This window comes from Chelonia mydas, chromosome 15 (assembly GCF_015237465.2).
Source record: "Chelonia mydas isolate rCheMyd1 chromosome 15, rCheMyd1.pri.v2, whole genome shotgun sequence".
NCBI lineage: Eukaryota > Metazoa > Chordata > Testudines > Cheloniidae > Chelonia > Chelonia mydas.
In genome coordinates, this window is record NC_057856.1 from 13,094,225 (window position 1) to 13,120,375 (window position 26,151).

The 26,151-nt window shown below is 42.2% G+C and overlaps 1 protein-coding gene across 19 annotated transcripts in view; it reads right to left on the minus strand.

The window, feature by feature from the left end:
• Window positions 1-26,151, minus strand: part of CABIN1 (calcineurin binding protein 1) — a 212,816-nt gene that overhangs the window by 93,960 nt on the left and 92,705 nt on the right. For all 19 annotated transcript variants that reach the window (XR_006285947.1, XM_043529061.1, XM_043529059.1 and 16 more), the window contains one exon: window positions 25,354-25,467. Coding sequence is in view for 18 of the 19 variants with exons in the window: in XM_043529061.1 (XP_043384996.1) it covers window positions 25,354-25,467 (114 nt within the window). In the remaining variant the exon portion in view is untranslated. The remainder of the gene's footprint in view (window positions 1-25,353; window positions 25,468-26,151) is intronic.

Sequence of the window (26,151 nt, forward strand, 5' to 3'; positions counted from 1 at the left end):
GCAATTTGTGTCCAATAGGGTTTCTACATATTCCAATTGTCTTTAGAGAACAAAATGAGATTTTGGGGTAGTTTAAGATAAACTTAGTGACTCTGCAGCAATGTCACATTCCCTTCTGAAGTACTGTTTTGCTCCAGCCAATCATCCAGATATGGTGCAATGAACTCCATTTCTTTCTAGAAATGCTACAGCTACAAAAACGTTTTGTAAACACATGCCATGCTGATACCAGCTCAAAAGGCTATGCTCTGCACTGATAGTGTACTCTAAGAAATTTGGTATAGAGCTGGCAGTTTAGATGTACCCTCACCATCCATAAAAATTTCCTTAGGGGCCAGAGTGCACATCCCATTATCATCATCTAGATGAGATCAGTTTGTTTCAAGAGATATCATTTGCAGTATTTCTTCTATCAGACAGTAATTGAGTTTTCTGAGATTCAGACTGGGCCTCGGGCCTCCTAAATTTTTGGGCACTTGGAATTACCCAGAATAAAACCCCTTCCTTCCTTTGCTGGGTGGCATGGATTCATTCACATGTTTTTGCTATACAGTATTTCTGAGGTTTCTGAGTTGCAGGTTTGGACTGAATTCCCTAAAGTTTCTCATCCTAATGTTGAAGGTCTCAAGAGCGTTCATGAAAGAGTCAGTTTGAAGGATTTTTTTTACATCAAACTCCATAGTCCAGTTTTACAACATTGATAATCCATGTGCCTGAGGCAAGCAAAGGCCGTTAACTTTTCTCCAGTTGGAACATCTGGACCCTTCTTCCTCTGCTTGTAGTGAGGTCTGGTGACCTGACTCTGGGAATACTGGGTGCCCTTGAAGCCAAAGCTAAAGTACAGATTCTTTTCTGGGTAAGTGGCTTTCTTTTTCCTCCTTTGTGTTGGGAAACGGCTGAGGATTGAACAATGGAGCCAAAGGAATGAAGCGTGACCTATTATTTTTAGCTTTTGTAAACCTATCTTCTAACTTCCTTCTGAAGAAGTTCATTTAGTCCTAACACAGGACCCAAGTTTTTCTGAACTTCCTATGGAGAGTTCCTTCACCATCAGTGGTTAGAAAAGAACAGATTGTCTTAGGTTGCTTTATAGTGCTCACCACAGTAATAATATCAAAGAAACTGTTAAAGGAACACTACGATTTCAAGAAGGGACAGGATCACATCATCCTGTTACTGTCTTCTGCTGAGACTTAGTTACGGAAGACCAGCCAGTCACATGAAAGGGCACATATATAAGAATTAGGATCAGCTATGACACCCACTTCTAGAGAAATTCACATGCAATATATAGTTTATAAAAAGAATCATTTGTAATAATCCTATTGGGGTTTGAACCTCTTAACTCTGATGCATCCGATGAAGTGAGCTGTAGCTCATGAAAGCTTGTGCTCAAATAAATTTGTTAGACTCTAAGGTGCCACAAGTACTCCTTTTCTTTTAACTCTGTACAGTTCTTCTTTGGGATTTCTCTAGCTAACTACCAGCAAGGGGTTACATATTTCCTTTTCCATTAAAATTCAAACTTTTTCTGACATCTTTAACTTAGAAGAGATGTCTTCTCCACTCCCTTCCCCAGACTTTAATTAGAAGACTCTTCCATGCTCTCTACTGATGGACACATACTTTCATATTTTCCTTGAAGGTGGGAGTAAATCTGAGCTAGTCTCCTGCATAGCTCCTCCTTTCATCTCTGCAGGAGAAGAACTCACAGCCTGGAAAAACCTGTCTCATGTGGATGCCAACGCAATAAGGATATATTTTTCTATCATTTTTTAATTGGAGAAAGTGATGTTTTCTCCCTGGGATATGGAACCATTGTGCTCAAGGGCCGCAGAGCTGTTACAGGACTGTGAAACATTTCTAGGATCCCTCTGTGCTATTGTTATTAGAGGTGGCTATTGCAAGAGTAAGATGGAAACAGCTTCACATAACAATTGCAAAAGCACCTGCAGGAAGCAGACAAAGTTTAAAATGTAACCCATCATGTACTTGCATTGGCTGGTGAATTTCATTTTGTAAAAGTGAATATAAAAGCTAAAACCCAAAGCAGCAAACATACACCACTCTAAAAATGGTGGAGGAGATACATTTTCTTCCTTGAAAAGGGAGGGACTGTGAATCTGGAACTAATGGTTTGAACACACTGATTCCTAGTTCTAAAAGTCACTTGCTGCCAGAGCTTTAGACACTGAGGTCAGTATTTTCAAAAGTGAATAGTGAAGTTCAGTGTCTAATTCCTGAGAAACCTTAAAGTTTTCCTGATTTTCAGGAAGTGCTGAGTACCGACCCTTTGGGGTATCTCAGGTTAGATATCCAAACACCAAGGAACCCAAAATCACTAGTCAGCTTTGAAAATACTGACCTTAATCTCTGTGCCTCTGCATACCTTGCTATAAAATGGCTATGCTGCTATGAATGTGCCTTACACTTTACAGAATTGTTATGGGGCTTAAAGGGGCATTTCCAAGTTAAAAAAAATTCAAAAGCAAAAGGTTCTTACCTCTATGACAGGTAACACATCAGAATATTATAACTGAAAGATTCTAAATTTTTTTATTGTTTATTTTTTTACATGTTTTTCAGCTTGGATAATGAAAAGACCTTAGCCAGGTCACTTTTGTTTATAATCAGTTTCTACTCATTTTATGCTGCAGTGTTTGGGTTGCAAACAATGTAGGATAGCAATTATTTATTCACAGAAAGCTGTTGCCAATGGAATTAAAAAACAAACCAGAAAATATTTATTTGACATTTAATTCCGTGAAACCTTATTTTTACAAAATCTAAATTTTGGGCCTAATTGGATTTGACAGGATTTCTTTGATTACTTACTATTTGTAATACATTTTGAGATCCTGAGATGAAAGATGCTACAAAATTGCAAAAGTATGTTCTTAATGTTTTTTAAAGTAAAAAATGTTTCAGTCTTGAAACCCATGTATTGTTAGTTTTATCATCTTATAAAACATGTTTCATTGTTGGTTTCTGTGGGGAGGAGTGTGAAATCAAAAGAAAAATGGTCAGAATTAAAATCTTCAGTTAGCTAAGGAAATTTTAACACAGCCATCCACTAGCATGGGGCTGTCAGGTTAAGGCAAAAAAACCCACCCACCCCCAAAAAACACCCCGACAACCAAAAAGCAACCAAATGATCCTCTCTTAAGCCTGTTGGAACAGCAACTGCATTATAGGTGGGGAAACCTCAGCTTTTAGTCTTGCTAGAGAGAAACTGTCATTTTAAATTTTATTCCCTTGCCAGTACTTCAGTTAATGAGGTATTCAGAGCATTCTTGCTTTAATGTTTGTGTCTATGAAACAGTTCCAATTATTAGTTTTTTTATCTTGTACTGAAGAGAAAGTGTTTTCTCAGACAAGTTCTTCTAGGGGGGTTCTGTTGGGAACCACTGGATTTTACAGTCTGGTAAATAGAAGGATACTTTATCTCAAAGCTCTTACATAGCACTCACATTAAAACCTTTGAACATTGAAGGAGATAAATGGTAAGGGTATATGTTTTTGTGCATGTCATGTATAACTACACACAAAAAATTCTACATTAAAAGAACATTAAGGTTCCAAAGTCAAGCACTTCAGTAGTGGCATTTCTGAATTTTTAAGTGTAACTTTATTCAGCTCCCTTGTGTGTATGCACTATGATGACAGTCTTTATTTACATGATCACATGCTATTTTTTCTTCAGGACCCCTACCCGATTCAGTGCACAGGATGGACAGAGCTCAAACAACAAACAACTATCCAATATTTTGATTTCTTCTTGTTCAGAGTGTGGCTCCATGCCTCATTTACTACACACTATCCAAAATCTACTCTGAAGCCAGAATTATTAATTTCCTCATATGCTTTTCTATGGTGTGCTCATCACGATAGTATCGGAGTGCTTCACAAACATTAATGAATTTATTTTCATGGCATTCCTGTGAGAGAAGGGGGCAGGGATGTAAAATGTTAACCAGTTCACCGATAAGCATCGGTCTTACCGGTAATGTATTCAGTTAACGTTTAATGTGCACATTAAAAATGCTGCAGCAATGCCATTTCATAGAGCGCGCGGAACTAGGTTCCACATTGTTAGGACCATCGCTGACCATATGGAACTGATGTCACACTTTGGTAGCATTAAACCTTCAAACAATATCATGTAGGTTATCGTGATTTTTGGTAACTAATGTTCCATAGTGAAGATGGAGCGATCGAAAAGAAGTAATGCCTGAAATCATTTCACAAAAACAACAGACGACACTGTCAAATGTAAACCGTGTAATACACAGCTGAGGTATGTAAACAGCAGCGGAGCAATGCTGAACCATTTGAAGCTAAAGCATCCCTCTGTTTCGTGTGAAAAAGGCGGCAAAAAAATCAAACACTGATAACGTTTGTTTCTGGCAGTTCATGAAAATGGCACACACAATGTGATGAAAAACTAAGAGTTGTTGTGCACCATGATCACTACAGATATGTAAAAAGAAAAGGAGTACTTGTGGCACCTTAGAGACTAACCTAAGGTGCCACAAGTACTCCTTTTCTTTTTACGAATACAGACTAACACGGCTGTTACTACAGATATGCTATCTGTAAGTGTTGTTGAAGGTACAGGTTTTTGTGCATTGATGAGTTTTGTAGAACCTGAATACTGTGTGCCTGTGAGACAGACTATAACCTCGCAACTAGAGAAGTGCTATGAAGACTGTGTGAGGTCTGTCTGGGAAAAACTGGAGAACGCCGTTAAAATAGCTTTCACCGTTGACTGCTGGACAGCATTAACTACAGAAAGTACATGACTCACTTGCCATTATATTGAAAATCAGGAGCTTTGATCTGCAGTTCTATAAACCAAAAGTATGGCAGAACTACATACAGTGGAAATCCTTGCTGAAAAATTAAACGCTACAGTGGAAAAATGGGGTCTGGCAGGCTGTGTCCAGATTGCTGCTAAATCAAAGCTTCTGCAACTTGCATCGATGTTAGAAATAGAAGAACATCCAAGTGCTAGGGCTGAACCAAGAAGTGCTGAACTGGATGAGCCGATACACCCAGCACCAAAAAATGTGTGAAACTGAGAAGAGTGCTATAATGATGCAGTCAGATGAAGATTATACCAAAAAGGAGAATGAGGAAAATGCAGTAGAAAATGAACTGGAAAATTACTTCAAGGAGCCTTGACCTTCACTGAAATGCAGTCCATTGGGAGTGGTGGAAGATCAATGCACAGCGTTTTCCAAGGCTTGGAAAACTGGCAAAGAGTTACCTGTGCATTCCAGGATCATCTGTGCCTGCAGAAAGTGTGTTTTCCAATGCTGGCCTTCCTGTTAATCGGCTGCATACAAGACTGACATCAGAGCATGTAAACATGTTAATTTTTCTTAACAAAAATCAGCAGTAGAGTTGAAATTCTAATAGGACCTTTTGTGTTTTTGGCGCCTCAGGGATATAATGTAAAAGGTTAAACAAAAAAGTGGGTTTTACACATAAGACTGTCTGTTTTTGTTGTTAGTAAAGGCACTTGACAAAGATAATATATATGTGGGGTAGAGTCATTGTGAACTCGTTAACAGTTAAACAGTTAACCCATACAATTTTAATAAACAGTTACTTTTTTAAATGCTATTTACCTCCCTAGAAGGGGATACATATTATACCTATTTTACAGATGGCAAACTAAAGCACAGCAAGATTAAGGTTAAAAAAATGCAGTAGTTTTGGGTGTCCAGTTAGAGACACCTAGGACCTGATTTTTTTGGAATATTTAACATAATATAGCATTTTATATGTTCAAAGCACAGCTCCCATTGAATTCAGTTGCAGCTGAATATTATACCATGGATTTGAAACAATGTATAAAATACATTGGCTTTCATGACCATATATTGTATATAGTGTGTCCATCTACCCTACACATTGATATCACAGAAATGCAGGGCTGGAAAAGACCTCAATGGATCATTTTAGCCTATCCACCTGTGCTGGGGCAGGATTAGATCTAACTAGACCATCCCTGACAGGTGTTTGTCTAACCAGTTCTTAAAAACCTGCAATGATGGCGTTTCCTGACCTATCTAGGTAACCTGTTCTAGCGCTTAACTATAAGGATAGTTAGTTTTTCCTAACATGTGACCTAAATATCCCTTGCTGCAAACTAAGCCAATTACTACTACTCCTACCCTCAGGGTACATGGAGACCAGTTGATCACCATACTCTTTATGAAAACCTTTTACATATGTAAAGACTAATGTCCCCCCTCAGTTTTCTCGTCTCTAGACTAAACATGCCCAACTCTTTCAACCTTTTCTTACAGGTCATGTTTTCTAAGCCTCTTATTTTTGTTGCTCTCCTCTGGATTCTATCTGATTTGTTCATAATTTTCTTAAAAGTGTGGTGCCCAAAACTGGACAAGTATTCCAGCTGATGCCTCACCAGTGCCAAGTACAGTACAGCAACACACACACAAACAAAACTTAACACACTTCTAGGGAAAAGTAGAAATTAGAGGAAATACAACCTAGATGGAGGTACTATAAGGTGGGTGCATAACTAGTTGGAAAACCATTCCCAGAGAGTAGTTATCATTGGTTCACAGACAAGCTGGAAAGGCATATCAAGTGGGGTCCTGCAGGGATCAGTTCTGGGTCTCGTTCTGTTCAATATCTTCATCCATGATTTAGCAGGGGTCTCCAAACTACAGCCCACGGGCCGCATCCGGCCCGGGGCTTCCATTTGTCCGGCCCTCCAACCAACCAACAGCGGAGAAGCGAACAGCTGAGTAGGCGCGCCGAGCAGGCAGGGGGAGGGGCCGCTGGCAGCAGCTCATGTGGGACGGCAGCACAGCTGAGCTGTGCAGAGGGGTGAGTGCCTTTGGGAGCCAGTGTCCCCCCATAATGGGAGCCAACTTAGGGGAGAGTCGTTGCTGCAGCCGAGCAGGCACGGACCCCTTCCTTAGAGTAAAAATACAAGCCAGATGCTTGATTACATCTCCAATAAATGGAGTAAAGAAGATGGAAATTAACAATTTCACAATGGTTAAATTTTAACTACAGCAGTAATAGAACCAAACAGTCCCAACCAACAATGGGAACCTGGAGCTTCTCTTACCAAAGTACAGCCAAACTTTCAATCCTTTGTCATTTTCTTCAGCCGAGCAGGCACAGGGAGAAGGGAGCAGGCACGAGGCAGAGCAGACCCAAAAAGGGGAGCCTGATTTCGAATTTAATGCAACACTGACACAGTAGAGTAGTGTTGTTTTTTTTAACAATTTTGCATATATTTAATTTCTTTCCCAGTCGCTTTGGCCTGCGAAGCCCCTTCAAAAATCTAATATAGCCCTCGTCTCATAAAGTTGGGAGACTCCTGGCATAGAGAGTACAGTACAGTTTTAAAGTCTGCAGATGATACCAAGCTGGGAGGGTTCCAAGTGCTTTGGAAGATAGGCTTAAAATTCAAAATGATCTGGACAAACTGGAGAAATGGTCTGAAATAAATAGGATGAAATTCAGTAAGGACAAATGCAAAGTACTCCACTTAGGAAGGAACAATTAGCTGTACACATACAAAATGGGAAATGACCGCCTAAAATGGAGTACTGTAGAAAGGGATCCGGGGGCATAGGCGCCAACTCCGTGGGTGCTTGAGCCCTGGAGCACCCATGGAAAAAAATTAGTAGGTGCTTAGCACCCACCGGCAGCCAGCTCCCTCCCTCCCCCCACAGTACCTCCCATCTGCCAGAGGCCCTGCCGATCAACTCCTCCCCTTCCCTCCCCCCCAGTGCCTCCCGCAATCAGCTGTTCCACGGCATGCAGGAGGCACTGGGGGAAATGGGAGGAGCGGAGATGGGGCACGTTCGGGGGAGGGGTTGTAACTGGGAGTGAAGAGGTGGGGCAGGGGCGGAGTAAAGGCGTGAAGAGACGGGACGGGGTGGGAGCTTGGGGGATGGAGTTGGATGGGGGCAGGGCCTGGGGCAGAGCAGGGGGTTGAGCAGTCCCAAGGCCCGGAGGAAGACAGTGCCTGTGTCTGGCGGGTCATAGTGGATCACAAGCTAAATATGAATGAACAGTGTAACACTGTTTCAAAAAAAGCAAACATCATTCTGGGATGTTTTAGCAGGAGTACTGTAAGCAAGACATGAGAAGTAATTCTTCTGCTCTACTCCACACTGATTAGGCCTCAACTGGAGTATTGTGTCCAGCACATTTTGTATGTGTACATTTCAGGAAAGATGAGGCCAAATTGGAGAAAGTCCAGACAAGAGCAACAAAAATGATTAAAGGTCTAGAAAACAGGACCTATAAGGAAAGATTTAAAAAACTGGTCTTGTTTAGTCTGGAAAAGAGAAGATTGAGAGGGGACATGATAACAGTTTTTGAGTACATAAAAGGTTGTTACAAGGACGAGGGAGAAAAATCGTTCTCCTTAATCTCTGAGGATAGGAAAAGAAGCAATGGGCTTCAATTGCAGCAAGGCCAGTTTAGGGTGGACATTAGGAAAAACTTCATGTCAGGGTGATTAAGCACAGGAATAAATTGCCTAGGGAGGTTGTGGCATCTCCATCGCTGGAGATTTTAAGAGCAGGTTAGAGAAACACCTGTTTGGGATGATCTAGATAATATTTACTCCTGCCATGAGTGCAGGGAACTGGACTAGAAGACCTCTCAAGGTCCCTTCCAGTCCTACGATTCTATGATTTCACTGCACATTTTTTGGTACATTCCGTCAGAAGGAATGCACTGTGTATGTGCAAGCAGAATCCATTTTAGCCACTATCCAGGCTCCTTCTGATCTCAAACAATGAACACACAAGAAAAATAGAGAATTGTGAATAAGCATTCCCCTAAACCATATTTCTGCAGTACTTAGATTAGTAAATCTGAAACAGATTTCGCAAGGCAAAGCAGCAAGTCACTAATGCAAACGATGAAGCAACTCAGAAGTCACATATCAATCCAAACAATCTGAATACAATCCAGGCTCTCACAGAGCAGATGGTTTACACTATCTCCTTGTGGACTGTCAGAGCAAATGCTTCAGTAGACCAATGAACCAAAGAGATGACAGAGTGACAGTTTTGTGTGTAGATTTAGATGTCTCTGTCCATACTCGCTTGTCCAAACAAGTGTAACTGAAAGCCATGGAAAATTTAGGTTGACTATCAGGAAAAATTGTTTCAGTGAGCTCAATCAGACTGAAATAGCCTTCCAAGGGAATTAGAGGAATTCCCATCAGTTTATTTAAAATTAGACTGGACAAAATTCTTAAGAGATACTTCGTCTTCACTGGCAAAGATCTTAACTATATGCCCCAAGAGGACCTTCCATCTCTAATTTCTATTCTGTGTCAGCAAACCTCAACAGCAAATAAAAGCAAAATAGCCAACTATCCCAATTCATTCTGAATAACCTGTTAGGAAAGGTTTAACGTAGAAGGAGTTTGTTTTTCTCAGCTTGCTTCCTTTGAACTACAGAAAAATAAAGCAAATCCACAAAAGCCAAGTTTGTGAAACTGTCTGTTGAAAGGAGGTGTGTAGGATTCATACAAGGTTCATGCGCTTGGCAACATTCAGGGCACACCTGGAGTGTTGTGCTGGACCTGTGCACACACAGCTCCTCTCAAGGGCATCAACCTTGGAATCTCGCCCAAATGACATGAACCGTGGGAAGCCTCCCAGGACTGGGCTCAAGGCCCGAGAGCAAGGAATGCGGTAGATAGAAATTGGTAAATAAGAATGTTAAACAAAGCCAGTGTATTCCTTTTATCTGTTGGAGAATGTAATGCGCGGGGGGAGAGAAAAGAATAAAGGAGAGGGTGGAAAGCTGACAGGGAGAAGCCTGTTAGCAGACAAGCCGCCTGCTTGCTAAAAGCTGTGTTCCGTCTTGTCATTGAACCGCCACAACTGGCGCCCAACGTGGGGCCCTCAGCACTCACCTCGCCCGGCAAGGGTTTCAGACGCGTCACTCATCCGCCTCGCGGATCCCGGTGAGTATTTTTCATTGTGGTAAGTATGGGAAGCTCCCTCTCTGCTTTGCAAGTGCAACACCGTAATGAGCTACAGTATTTGCTGCGTAAGGCTCAGCATGACTGCCCCACTCGAGAACTCACTCTCCTGCTACAGGAGGTGAGTGCCCAATGCCCGTGGTACCCTGAAGCCAGAACCCTTAAGCTAGCGGACTGGGAGCGGTTGGGCCAGACATTGCACAAAGAGCCTCGGGCGCCCGTGCAGGCTTTACATGCCCGGCACCTCTGCCGCGACGCGATACAGCGTGTCGCCTCGGACAGGCCCTCCCTCGCGAGGCTGGTGATCTCGCCACGCCCGTCCGCTCCTGCAGCCATCCCCCCTCCTAGCGATGCGACACAGTGTGTCGCCTCAGAAAGGCCCTCTCCCGCGCCAACAGAGGGGCTGTCGATCCTGCCACCCCCGTCCACTCCTGCAACCATCCCTCCCCCTGCTTCGCCCCCAGTGCCTCTATTACCACCGCCTCCCTGGCCTTCCCCACCGGAGCCGGTGTGTGATTACCATCCCCCCGTGGGGCCCCATGCTCCAGGGCCCCCCGGGGGGTCGTCTGCGTCTGCTCAGGGGCTTTCGCTGGTGCAACAAATGGAGGCTGTGCCCTTGCTACAATCCGCCCTTTTGTACTCCCTGTCCACCTCAATCTTTGGGGCAGTGATTTACTTACAAAGCTGGACACCACCCTCGATATTAATATATAATGGCCCAAAATCCTCCCTCACCCACCTTGCCATCCGCATTACCATTGGTATGGCAATCCTTAGAGCCCGTATGGATTGACCAGTGGCCCCTCCCTCTAGAAAAGCTGAAAGCGCTTCATTCACTTGTACAACAATATTTGCATGCACAGCGCTTGGAGAGCTTCACTAGTCCTTGGAACTAGCTGCTGTTATTTTGGCCTTTCAACTTTTTGCTGATTGTCCCTTTAATTTGATTGTGGACACGCATTATGTTTATTAGGTAATTGATCATTTACCCCTTGCCCTCATTACCCCTCAGGTCGATGCGGACCTCCTTCGCCTGTTTTTGTTCTTACAGTATCTCCTCACCACTCGTAATTTCCCTTATTTTGTTGCTCATATTCGCAGTCATACCCCTCTGCCTGGGCTACTCACTGAGGGCAATGTGCGCGCCGATCGCGCGTTATGTGGTCAGGTAAATTCCCTTTTTTCTGACCCCATTGAAAGCCATTCCTTTTTTCATCAGTCTGCCTCTGTTTTGGCCCGACAGTTTCATATTCCTGCTGATCATGCACGTTCTATTGTTCGTTCCTGCCCTCACTGTGCCGCTGCTGCCCCTACCTTTTCTTATGCTGTTAACCCCAGAGGTACCGCAGCGAATCAGCTGTGGCAAATGGATGTCACTCACGTGCCACAATTCCGCTCCTATTCGTTTTTACATGTTTCCATTGATACCTACTCGGGATTCCTCTGGGCGACCCCACAGCATGGGGAAGCCACTCCCAAAGTTATTCACCATTTGCTAGCCTGTTTTGCTGTTATGGATCGCCCGAGCCAGATAAAAACGGATAATGCCCCAGCCTATTGCTCCACAGCCCTCTCCACCTTTTGTGCCCAATGGGACGTCCGTCTCAAATACAGGATCCCTTATAATTCCACAGGCCAAGCTATTGTTGAACGTGCAAATCGCACGCTAAAAACCTTGCTCGACAAACAATTAAAACAAGGGGAGCTGCGTCTCCGAACCTTAGGAGACATTCAGCAACAAATGCATGTCCTTTTCTTTACTTTAAATAATTTAACGCTGAACGCAGATCAGCAGACCCCCGCGGATCGGCATTTTCACAAATCCGAGGTACTGGAAAGACCGCGTGTCTATTACCGTCAGCTGCCCGATCCGCAATGGTTGGGCCCAGTGCCTTTAATTACTTGGGGTCGGGGATATGCTGCTGTGTTTCTCCCTGCAGGACCGTTGTGGGTTCCGGCCCGGTGTGTGCGACCGGCACTGAAACAGCATGGCGTGGCACCAGGGGCTGTCGAACCCCATACCGGAGTTTCAGCTGACCTTGGAGGAGAACGCGGTGCCTCCCGGGTCGACAAGGGCAGGACGGAAACGGAAGAGGCGTAGCGTCCCAAGCCAGCCCATGACATGGGGAGCAGTAAAAGCATTGGTCGCCGCGGCTCAACGAAAACTGGCAGCAAACCAACAGCCAGAGACTCCTGAGACTTTGTTTATGGCAATTCTCGCCCAAATTATTGCTAATTCTGTATTGATTGTATGCCTTTTGTGCCTGCTATTTCCTGGAGGGGTTGACTCGGGAGCGCTTCCTCCATTACGGGCTGGAATGACATATAACCTATGGGAAAGATTGGCTTCAATAGCAAATATTACCCACTTTTGTTTATTTGATTTTGTAGCAGCTGAAGAATTGTTACGTACATGCCTTATTCCAGTATGTCATCACCCTGAGGAAATTGGGAATGAGATGATGCTCGCTGCTTATGCGAACCTCTCTTCCCAGTACTTTAGCACGGCTAATTGGGGCCCGGCCAATCACACTTTACCTTCTTAAGCTTATTTTTTGCTGTTGCTGTGTGCAATGTATTTCCTTTTTGTTAAGGCTTTGTCGAGACCCGCCCTGGCAGGCTCCACGAGTTATGACCTTGTCTGTCCGGGAGTTAATTGGCTTGCAAAAGCAAATTGATGGCTACCATGAGATGGCCGAGCACAAATAAACAAAAAAGGAGCGGATGTAGGATTCATACAAGGTTCATGCGCTTGGCAACATTCAGGGCACACCTGGAGTGTTGTGCTGGACCTGTGCACACACAGCTCTTCTCAAGGGCATCAACCTTGGAATCTCGCCCAAATGACATGAACCGTGGGAAGCCTCCCAGGACTGGGCTCAAGGCCCGAGAGCAAGGAATGCGGTAGATAGAAATTGGTAAATAAGAATGTTAAACAAAGCCAGTGTATTCCTTTTATCTGTTGGAGAATGTAATGCGCGGGGGGAGAGAAAAGAATAAAGGAGAGGGTGGAAAGCTGACAGGGAGAAGCCTGTTAGCAGACGAGTCGCTTGCTTGCTAAAAGCTGTGTTCCGTCTTGTCATTGAACCGCCACAGAGGTGTGTGCACACACCTGCTGAGTGGTAGCACAGACAAAAGTACTGCAAATTAGTATAGCCATGAAAATATTGGAAATGAGCCATTTCTCACTCAAGCTGTACTTGGAACTTCCTTGCTGAATGAGAGAATGTAACAAATTTAGTGACTCATACGAGTAAATGTATAATGCTGACCACAAGTGGACTCTTTCTCTGTTCCTCTCTTCCTACACCTTCCCCAATCCCCTTTCCAAGAGGCTCACAAAGTTATCTGATTGATTTGTTAACCCTTTGGAGCTCCAACTACTAGTTATCATGCAAGTTGCGAAATGTATGCATATTATGGCAGGAATTCCCACCTTCTCCTCAGGAGCCAAAGAGTATGGAACAATCACACATAACACAATTGTCAAACTTTTTATTCTCTTAACTTCAGCAATGCTGCCAAAGCCAGTGCACTACCACTCATGAGGAGTATTTCTGCTTCAATGTTTACATGTGTAACACATCCACCCACAAAAAGGCTCCCTGACTACTTCACAATAACAAAATATATTCTGCTCTGTCACATCTCCTCTTTCCTCCATCTTAATTTTCACCATATGATCAGTCACATCATCTTAAAGCCATTAAATAAAAATTCACTCATCTCTAGGCCCTTCACATTATGATACATACATACTCCCAAAGTACTGTGAGCAGAACAATCCTGTCTTGGATCATTCTGCTTTCTTCTGCCCACATAGTCTCCCAGGCTCCCTCGCACTAGACAATATTTATTTGTGGCAGGTGCTTAAAACCTTCAGCCAAGATCTGGCAGTGCCAGGAATATTTCTGATGGCATATGCTGCTTTAATAAAGGAAAATACTTTTTCAATACAGGTCCTCTTCTCTTTCAAAGGCTGAAAATTCCAATAAATGACCTATTTGCCCAGTAAATTGGGATATAGTCCCAGTTGCAGCCCCAGGTCATGTCAGGATTTCACAAAGGTAATACAATCTGCCCAACTGTGGATGTTTTTTTGCATCTACTTGCTAAGGATCAGCTCCTTTAGCCCCCAAAATAGAATCAGTTCTTACAGGGACAAGGTGCAAGGTTGAAAAATCTTGCCGATAAATTCTGAGCACAAAATAAAAGAATACTAAACTGGCTGTGGCTTTGCAGTTCCCTTCAATGCAAGCTCAGACAGAAGCTCAAGTCTGCCTCAAAAGCATTCTCACAGTTACGATATACACAGAATGCGTAGTGGAAATGACATTGAATTACATTGATTACTCTGTTAGAATCCTCTTAAAACCAACATATAGCTAGTGAAAACATCTCAACCTAAATTCACAAAGTGAAAAAAGTACTTCCGTTTAGAAATGGACTGAAGAAAATTGCTTTGCAGTGAACAGTCCTCAGATAAGTTCATGGAAGAAAGGTGCATCAATGTACAAAGGCAAAGGTGGCAGGGATGCCACCCCATGTTCCCTAAGCCTTTGACTTCCAAAAGCTGGCACTAGATGACAGGGGATGAATCAATCAAAATTGTCCTGTGCTGTTCATTCCTTCTGAAGCATCTGGTACTGCCCACTCTCAGAAAACAGGATATTAGGCTAGATGAACCATTGGTCTGGCCCAGTATGACCATTCTTATGTTGTTAGAATCTGACTGTGCATCCATTAAATTCCCTTTCCACAGGGAATACTGCCATCACCCTCATAAAAAGGAGTAAAAAAAGCCAAGCATATTTAAAGTCAATGAAGTTTCACCTAGCAAAGTTACTCACTTCCTCTCCATTCATACACAGCCACATGCCTGCCTGCGCTCACATCTGATGCTATGGAATTTAACAAATGAGTAACTCTTATGTTAGGGGTTTCAGACAAAGGCTAGAAGAGTTTATAGGGGAAAGAAGAATGCTGATGCCAGCTACTTAAAAAAAAAAAAGTTAAAACTTGCTTGTTTTTTCTTAATTCTCTTTTTAAAAACACTCTAATAAAAGCTTAAAAATACACTATTTCTGGCAAATGTTAATTGAAAGATATAGAAAGATTAATGTGGCTCTTTTTATTGTTTTCTTTGCTTATGCACCAGTTCCACTGATGTCAACAAGGTTCTGAGAAAATCATTGCCATAGTTCACGTCTGCTGTAAACCAGAATAAGTAGCTCACTTAGTAGGAAGAGTAGAGAACTTGTTTGTCAGGTAGAGAGTGGGCATACAAATCTAATATTAAAATAAAAGTATATATATTTTAAAAAGACCAAGACCTATCACACATTATTATCTTCAAAATTCTAGTCACGGTGAAACTATCATTTTTCAGAATTTGAAGGTGTCCCATTAGGTTAAATTTTTAAAGGAGGGAATTTGAAGTGCTCAACAGTTTCTCCTTAAAGTGACACAGACGCCACACCATTTAATTTCTTTTCCTTCAACTGATATCCTCTGTTCACAGCTGGCAAAGACAAACTATGGAATTTATTCACTGTACATTTGTAAAATGACATATCATGGGGGATTCGATCATTAGAAACATAGATAGCTGGGTTTGCAATGACTGGGAGAACCACATGGTGACTTGCCTGTCTGGTGAAAAGGTTGCGGATCTCTCAAGACATTTAGATAGATGTATGTGTAGTGCTGGGGAGGAGCCAGTGGTCGTGGTACATGTAGGTACCAATGACATCGGGAAGGATAGGAGAGAGACCCTGGAAGCCAAATTTAGGCTGTGAGGTAAGAGATTAAAGTCCAGGACCTCCATGGTAGCATTCTCTGAAATGCTTCCAGTTCCACGTGCAGAGCTAGTCAGAAAGGCAGAACTGCACGGTCTCAATGCACGGATGAGATGACGGTGTAGGGAGGAGGGGTTTCGATTTATTGGGAACTGGGGAAACTTTTGGGAAAGGGGGAGCCTTTTCATGAAGGATGGGCTCCACCTAAACCAAAATGGAACCAGATTGCTGGCCCTTAAAATTGAGAAGGTTGTAAAGAAGTTTTTAAACTAAGGGCTGGCGGAAAGCAGACAGATGGGGAGTTGCACGTGGTTTGGACAGAGACATCCCTTAGGGGAGGGTCTATTAATGGAGATTCTCTATGTCCTAGTAAGGAGGAGAGGATGGAAGATGATAAAATATGGGTAGGATCTGATGAGAAACAGTCAAATGAAAAAGAGTCCCATTAAATTACATCAGATAATGGCAGACAGCTAAAAAGTGACATGTTTTTAAAATGCTTATATACAAATGCTAAAAGTCTAAATAATAAGATGGGTGAACTAGAGTGCCTTGTATTAAATGAAGATATTGATCTAATAGACATCACAGAAACTTGGTGGAATGAGGATAATCAGTGGGACACTGTAATACCAGAGAACCAAAGATATTGGATGGACAGAACAGGTCATGCTGGTGGGGGAGTGGCATTATATGTGAAAGAAAGCATAGAATCAAATGAAGTAAAAATCTTAAATGAACCAAACTGTACCATTGAATCTCTATGGATAGTAATTCCATGCTCTAATAAGAAGAATATAGCAGTACGGATATATTACGACCACATAACCAGGATGGTGATAGTGACTGTGAAATGCTCAGGGAGATTAAAGAGGCTATACAAATAAAAAATTCAATAATAATGGGGGACTTCAACTATCCCTATACTGACTGGGTACATGTCACAGCAGGACGGATAAAGTGCAAAGATAAAGTTTCTTGACACCTTAAACGACTGCTTCTTGGAGCAGCTAGTCCTGGAACCTACAAGAGAAGAGGCAATTCTTGATTTAGTCCTAAGTGAAGCACAGGATCTGGTCCAAGAAGTGAATATAGCTGGACCGCTTGGTAATAGTGACCATAATATAATTAAATTTAACATCCCAGTGGCGGGGAAAACACCACAGCGGCCCAACACTGTAGCATTTAATTTCAGAAGGGGGAACTACACAAAAATGAGGAAGTTAGTTGAACAGAAATTAAAAAGGTACAATGCCAAAAGTGAAATCCCTGTAAGATGCATGGAAACTTTTTAAAGACACCATAATAGAGGCTCAACTTAAATTTATATCCCAAATTAAAAAACATAGTAAGAGAACCAAAAAGTGCCACCGTGGCTAAACAACAAAGTAAAAGAAGCAGTAAAAGAAGCAGTGAGAGGCAAAAAGGAATCCTTTAAAAAGTGGAAGTTAAATCCTAGTGAGGAAAATAGAAAGGAGCAAAAACTCTGGCAAATGAAATGTAAAAAAATTAGGAAGTCCAAAAAAAAATGTGAAGAACCACCGACTAAAAAGTAATAGCAAAATTTTTTTTTTAAAGTACTGTAGATCAGAAGCAGGAAGCCTGCTAAACAAACACTGGGGCCACTGGATGATTGAGATGCTAAAGGAGCACGCAAGGACGATAAGGCCATTGCGGAGAAACTAAATGACTTCTTTGCATCGGTCTTCACGGCTGAGGATGTGAGGGAGATTCCCAAACCTGAGCCATTCTTTTTAGGTGACATATCTGAGGAACTGTCCCAGATTCAGGTGTCATTGTCATGGAGTACCTGGGCGATGCTCTGGAACTACTCCATATGGAGCCAGTCAGGACTTTGAGGTAACATGTCTTCACTGTCACCAGGGCAAGAAGCTTACACAGCTTCGACCTTCCTGGGTCTGATCTCGGAGCATTCAGCATCCCCTTCCACACTGTGCATTTCCTGCAGCAAGTCTTTTTACAAGCTATATATTGCAAGCTTCATTCTCAGCCTCTTCCCCATTATACTGGTGACTAAATAGCTAATATTGACCCAAGTGTCATTTAAAGTTGATATTCCTTTCAGATTAATAGGTGACAGGAGAGTTCACATCACAGTCATCATTTCAGCTGTCTGCAGACTCAGGCAAATATCTACATCACTCACTCAGTTCACATTTAAAAGGTTATCTCTGCAGCCATACGGTCTAGAAATTAACTTTTTTTTTTTAAATGAAAGTTTAGATTCTGGAGAATCTGACTTTAATAAATATATCATGAGGGATGGAGCCAGCCTGCAGCTGTATGTTCAAAACCCTGTCTCTAGAACCATGTGAGTCAATAATGCTTTGGGTACTTTGTGGAATCCTGGTGGGAACAGGGCTGACTTCCCTGCTGCCCAACCACATAAAACAACAATCATAATGCCATCAGCCTCAAATTCATGTGTCCAGCTCTGGTTACTCAAAATTCCAGTCCAAAGTCACATGGTTCCTAACTAGATCCCCTCTTCAGAACCAACTGCTTCCTTACAGAACTGTAAGAGCAGGCAGGACCAGTGGCAGGGCCAGAGAAACCCCACGACTGGCAGAGCAACAGCGGAGGGCCTATGTTGACTAATTCTGCCCCCACGAGCATCCTGTACACATAGAGAACCTCATTCTCTGACTGCATAGCAGCCAGAACTCTCAGTCCTGCAGAGCCAATTCACAGTGTGCCAATGCCCAATCATACTTAGTGTGAACAGTCCCAAAGCAATGAAAAAAAAAATCACTCTAATCTGAGCCATCACCTGCTCCCTCTCAGAATGCCGGAATGATCAGACAGCTGCTGCCCTATGAAGGCTGATGCCTATGCTTGGCTCTGCTTTGCCAGAGTATGGAAGGAAGAATGGGAAACCTTGGGGACACAAAACCCAGTAACATTTTTGTGTCACTTTTGGAGGTAGAAAGAGTGCTGAAGTCCTTGGCAGCTTCCATCCCCACATGACTTGGTATACCTGTCTCCCTATGTATAGTACATTGTATGTGTGTATACAGTGCTTTATTCCTGTCTTTTCCTCCCAAGTAAAAATTGTCAAAGATGGCTATCAGGGTTCTTAAATTTTGAATATAAACCCCCCCCCACAATATTTCAAACTAGACATTTGTAAGCCAGTATGTAAAGATATTTTGGGCCAATGAATTTTATTGTGAAATTCAGACTTGTGAAAAACAGCATGAAATCATTTTTGTAAAATGTTATGAGCATTTACCTTGAACATTTGCAAGCCTTTTCAGTCCCTAAACTTACTAATGCTGTGAGGGATATACAATGAAACCGCAAATCCTGGACATCAGACTGCGTGGTATGGGCAGCTGCTAATACTCGGAGCTCAACCCCTCATAGTGCTCCTTTCCATTCAGTCTTAAGAAATGTAGTTACCAGCCACCCACATATTGGTGAACACTATCTTCTGTGCACTGAGCTGAAATTTTTTTTTTTATTATTAATAGTGGCATAGAATCTGAATTGAAAAAGCTGCCTGCTATATAAAGAAAATGCTCCTCCTCTCCTCCCTGTGGATTAATCTCTGACTTAGTTACTATAGAAACCTTTCTGTAGACACTATAAGTAAAAAAATATAATATAATATAATATAATATAATATAATATAGGCAAATATACAAAATTAACTAAACAAAGTAGAAGTGGTACCGTCCGTGCTGAGCACACCAGTGGGAATGAAGTCAACACCGAAGTCAGGAACAGTATCGACATGTCCGATGGCAGTGAGAACTGCGATAGCAACATTTGCATTACCAACTGTGGTGGTACAAATGTGTCCCATACCGATCCCAATACAAGCCCCAATTCCATGACTTGCCGGAGGGGAACATTACGATCTGGTGCTGACAGACTCGGTGGTTCAGCAACCCAATCAGCCAACTAGTCTACAAATGATGTAGTCCCGGCAAAGTCCACGACCAAAGGAGAGGTCGGGACTGAAAGGCAGCGGTCTGTAGCCACCTGACATGCCACCAATGAGGGAACAGTCCTTCATGTGTACCAGACTCAATGCACACCCAGAAGCCAGAACTGGAGTCAATGGTACAGGGTTTCTAACCTCCCCAATCAGTACCGGGGCAGTGTTACAGGTACCTGTGCCATCCTGCATGTCGGCATTGATCCGGTGCTGATCCATGCTCCTTCTGGGGGAGGTGGGAGTGTCCCCACAGGACCTGGGACCTTCCCAATTAGTCTTATGCAACCTCTTCCTTGGCGTACTCAATGGGGAATGACTCCACTTCATGGGAGAGACTTGTGCTCCAGAACGTGAAGCCAGAGCACTCTCAGAACCCGAGGGTGACCTCCGACCAGATGAGGGCCTCAGTACCAAAGTAAGCCACATGGGCTGCTCAAATAGGTGCTGCTTTAAAGGAAGGTCTCCAGCCACTTGAGTCTGCTTTTTTAAATGACTTGCAGATTGCACAGCACCCTCTAACATGGGCCTCACCAAGACACAGTAAGCACCACGTGGGGAATCGCTGTTGGGGATTGCTTCCCCACATGAAGGACAATGTTTAAACCCTGGTGCAGGCATCACCGGGAAAACTTAGCTAACAGTACACAAAGGCACTATTAACTATGTACAACAACTATAAAACAGGAAACACTAATTGAGAGAGAAGTGGGATTAAAGCACACAGAGCTCTGATTCCAGCCACAAATGGTAAGAAGGAACTGACGGAGGGTTGGGGCAGCGGTGCCGAATATAGTCAGGAGAGGGGCTACAGCATGAGAGCTGCCCTTCTACAGGTAGTGCTAGGCAAATTTTTCCAGCTCCAGTGCACGGGGTGTGCTCACACTTAAGTGGAATACACATCTGTATCAACTCAAAGAAGCATATTTCCTTCAAATTTAGAATACTGAATTTTAAGTACCTTGAAGCTCAGTTTAATGTCAGTGAGGTGACATCAAGGCTAAGCAAACAAAGCTTACTTGCTGTTCCTCAAGGCAGCAGAGCATAATACAAAGAGATCTCACTCACAGCTACTCAAGGGCTAACGAATTAGGTAACAGAACAGGACATCCTGAGATTCAGACTTGTAGTCCTGCAGTAAAATTTAATAGGAGACAGCACTACCCTGTTTATTCCTTTTCATATATTGCTCTCACTCATTTCATAAATAATTCCACCAGGAATATGCATGATTTATAAAATGTCTGGAAGAGCAGGTTGGCAAGGTCCCTACTAAAATCTCTGAGCTGCTAGCTCTCATTCTCACACGATGGTTGTTTGTATATGTAAAATTAGATCAGCTACAATTTCAGCAGCTCTGACTCTTCCATATGAGAACAGATTAAAAACAGGAGGACTATTCACGTTGGAAGGAAATGGTATCTAAACAGTGAATCATATGGAGAAACCCACTCAGGCATTCATTTTAACCGTTCCTATGATGAGAACAAAAGAGCACTCTATGTCAAGGGCATACACTTTAAGTGGATACAAGTAAATACGGTAAGCAACACTATTAACCTGTGGAAATCGCTGCTGCAGGATATTACTGAGTTCAGTAAGATTAAAAATATTTGACATATGAATAAGATTAGTGTGAGAGAAGCTTTGGAAAATTGCCTATTTTTATGGGGTTCTGCAAAATTCTATTTTGTTACCACCTTGTCCTATTCAACATATATGCGCTGCTATTAAGGAGGATAGTGGGCTGTAAAGATATCAGTACATGGTAGATGGCATGCAGCTCTGTATCTCCTTTTTGCCAGACCCAGAGAATGCAGCACATTTGCTTTCCTAGTGCTTGGCCAAGATAGAAAGTTGGCTGAGGGCGGAAGCTTAACCCAGACAAGATGGATGTCATGCTAGTGAGAAGAGGGTTTGATTTTTAGACTATGGTGGGAGGGGTGATTCTTATTTCAATTATGGAGGGAGTTTTTCAAATGATTCACAATTTGGAGGTTCTTTGAACATTATTCACTCTTGGAATCTCAGGTGGCACTGGTGTCTTTTTTCATCTATATCAAAGTAACTATAACCATTTCTCTTGAATCTGGATCTTGCCACTGTGGTCCATGATTGCGTGTCTTCTGTGCTGGATTACTGCAATTTGCTCTATATGGTAATCCCCCTGAAGAGGACTAGAAAGATACAGATGGTGCAGAACGCCACTGTCAGCCTGTTATGCGGAGTTAGCCCCAAGATTAATATTATGCCTATATTAATAATAGTATTATCTTTTTATTTGCATGTAGGTGTTAGGGTGTTAGCGCTGATCTATAAACCCCTGAATGGCTCACATTATAGCTCTCCAAGACACACCCCACCCTAGCATGCCATCATGGCATTTGAGAGATGCTGGCGCAATTGAGTTAAGAGTCCCTAGATTTAAATCTCTCATGGTTGAAGACAGGATCCTAAATGAGGGCTCTTAACTGGCATAGGCACACCAACAGCAGAAGCAAAGCCTTAGTGGAGTCTGTTGTCCTTTGGACACGGATCATCACTTTTCTAATGCTACTTTTTGAGAGTTGTGTTGAGTTGGAGCATAGCTTCCTTTTGGAGACTATATTCTTATTTTTCTTCTTATAACGTTTAAGTTGTTAATAATGTATGAACATCCTAAACTGTGGGAATTTATTTTTGTAATTTTAAAAATTTACTAAATATGTAAATGTATAATATCTAGGATAAAATTAACAAGTCTATCATTTCTCATTCTTCAGGGCATAAACAGATCCTCATCAGGGGGTGAGGAAGAAATTTCCCCCACAGGGCACAGCACCATACAATTAGGGACATTATGGGGGTTTATACCTTCCTTTGAAGTATCTCACACTGGCATTCAAAAACTAGCTACTAAATTAGGTGGACCACTCATCTCTTTATACAGTAAATCCCTGTTTTTGAGTAGAAATCAATTCTCACACAAATTGCACAGTTCCCTTCTGACTGGCTCTTCCAGTCTGTTTAGTGCAGCCATTGGGATTTGATCTGCAAGGTGCTGAATGCTCTGCTTCTGATCCACCAGTGAACATGGTTAACTTTAAGCATATGAACAGTCCAACTGACTTCTTTAGGAACACTCATGTGATTAAAGCTAAGCATGAAGCAAGAAGAATGAAATATTTAATGCCTCTTTTTCTTCAGTCTTCACTAAAGAGGTTAATTATGACCAGATACTTAGCACAAGTAACATTAACAAAAGGAGGAAGGAACACAAGCCAGAACAGGGAAAGAACAAATTAAAAAATATTTAATAAAATTTGATGCATTTAAGTCAGGAAGGGCTGATGAAATTAATCTTAGGGTACTTAAGGAACTAGCTGAAGCAAATGTAGAACCGTGAGCGATTATCTCTGAGAGCAAAAGGAGCACGAGTGAGGTCCCTGAAGTCTGGAGAAGGGCAAACATAGTACATATCTTTAAAAAGGGGAACAAAGAGGACCTGGGGAATTACGGATAAGTTAGCCTAACTTCGATAACTGGAAAGATACTGAAACAAATTATTAAGCAATCAGTTTCTAAGGACCTAGAGGATAGTAAGGTAATAAGTAATAGCCACTATGGATTTGTCAAGAACAAATCATGCCAAACCAACCTAATTTCCTTTGACAGGGTTAGTGGCCTAGTGGATGGGGGAAAGCTATAAATATGATATATCTTGATATTAGTAAGGCTTTTGACAATAGTCCCAATAACATTTTGATAAGCAAAGTAGGGAAATGTGGTCTAATTTAAATCACTGTAAGATGGGTGCATACCTATTCTTTTAAGTACAGTTTTTCAACCAGTTATCTATGTTTCGCTGCCAAACTGGGAGTATGTATCTAGTGGGGTCCCATAGGAGTCTATCTTGGGTTTGGTACTATTTAATATTTTAATTAATGACTTAGATAACGGAGTGTTGTATCTAAAACACGGGAGGTAATTGTCCTTCTCTACTCGGCACTGGTAAGGCCTCAGCGGGAGTACTGTGTCCAGTTCTGGGCACCACACTTTAAGAAAGATACCAACAAACTGGAGAGAATCCAGATGAGAACTACAAAAACGATAAAAGGCTTAGAAAACCTGACCTATAAGGATAGGTTAAAACACTGGGCATGTTTAATCTTGAGAAAGGAAGCCTGAGGGGGGGACCTGATAGAAGTCTTTAAATGGGTTTAAGGCTGTTATAAAGAGGACTGTTTTCCATGTCCACTGGAGGTAGAACACGAAATGATCAGCTTCATCTGAAGAAAGGGAGATTTAGATCAGGTATTAGGAAAAACTTTCTAATTAGAAGGCTAGTTAACCACTGGAATAGGCTTCCAAAGGAGGTTGTGGAATCCCAGTCTTTGGAGGTTTTTAAAAACAGGTTAGACAAACACCTGTCAGGGATAGTCTAGGTATACTTGGTCCTGCCTCAGTGCAGGCAGATGGACTAAATGACCTCTTGAGGTCCCTTCCAGCCCTACATTTCTATGATTCTATTTGCTAGATCAGAGCCAGAGTGTTCAACAGTTTATAGGATTAAGCATTTACAGAGCAAGATTTTTGTAGGAAAAGCAGGCAGGCACTCAGGAGACTAGCATGGCACACAGGCACATGCTCACCAACTACATCACAACTATTAAGTCTACACCCTCCCAGACATGGCAGTCTTTATAACAAAAACCTCTCTTCCGGAGCAGAGAGGGAGATAGAATTTAAGATTGGTCCATGATACAGTTTTGAAACACCTGAAATTTCATTTAATGTTCTTCCAGTAGATTACAGTGGGAGAAGAGCATATACTGTACATCAAAAGAAATTTGTGCAGGAGGACTACTCAGAACAGAATGCACAAAACACCAAATGGTCTTCAGAAGAGGGCTTTTTGTTTGTTTTAAACAGATGCAAACCAGAAATCAATTCTTATGAGAAAACTGTTTCGTACAGGAAATAATAATATCAAACAGTGATAACAAACATTGAGCATTGTAATGGCCTGAAAGACTCCTTGGCTACATATGTATAGACAGCTAGTTTGCCATACAGTGAGACTCTGCTAGAGACTGGGCTTCATGAGATTACCTAGAACTCCTGTTCTTGCTGATAAAGTAGCTCACATTTAGATACAATACTTCAGTACTCTCCCCCAACCTCAAAAATTCTTTGAACAAATAGTACTATTTTTGGTTGTTCCAAAAAGTGCAAAAGGACTTACCCGAGAGAGAGAGAGCACATGCAGAGATGAACAGAATTAGAATTTTAAACAGTTTTCATCCCAGCAGCATTTAGTGACCATCACATGATGGTGAGCCATTGATTCTCCCGCCCCCATTCATGTTAATACTGTAAGATGATAGCTTCTCAAGCTTATAAGGATTAAGCACTACGCATGCATCCTCTTAGATGGGACAATACTGGTAAATTTTGCTGTAGTACAAATCCAACTTCTTTGCCCTCTGTGTCGCCCCTTCAACCCTCTCTTGTTGAATTCCCCCAACATTCTCTCTCAACAAACCTTCCATATGGGAAGCAGGTGTTAAAATGTCCAAGTAGTGGTATGTTTGTCAACAATATTAACTTACATTGAAGAAATTAGTCTTGTTCCTCTCACAAAAGAGACCCTGTGCTGGCATGTGCTTCAGTTGCTGCCATGGGATACTGCTGCCTAGCAACACATCTCGGGCCCACTGGAGGTTCTACAGAAGCAAGCAAGAAAGAAAATGAGTAGGAGACAGAGGAACGGTTTGTTAATGCAGGTAAAAGTACAAACATCCTCTTGCTTTTATTTATACATTACCGGCTATAATTTCTCCAGAGAAATCTGTCTAATGGCAGCCAGACTCAGGTCAGCTAATATTTGTGCATTTTGGGCAATAATGTAATTCAGAGAGATTATCCCATCTCCCCCCAAAAACCCTTACACAGAAAACACGATGGTTTAACAGCACAAGCCCTAAGACTGACTGGCCCTGGCACTAGGCAGAGGATTACTCAATCCCCCTAAAGCTTCAAATTCAGTCTCAAACCCTCATATTTTGCGCTGACTTAGACTCATTTTTGTGCTTTCTCAATGCCACTGAAATCTGTTTCCATTTCCTGTCACTTAGAGCAGCCTGAGTTGCACACACATTTTCTACCTGTTTTTTAAAAAAATGACTATATGTATTTTTTTATGGAATAATTGTCATAATTTCATTAACAATATAAAAGGATTAGATAGCAACCAAACTCAGAACAAAAAGTCACTGATTTCTAATACCAATTTCTTGTCCACAAATACTAAACAGCTAGCCAGATCCCTTGAATATATAGCAGTTTACCCGTCAGCCCTTTTTTTGGTTGCCTAGGATGTGTGTCTGGGTGCCTAATCACCATACTTC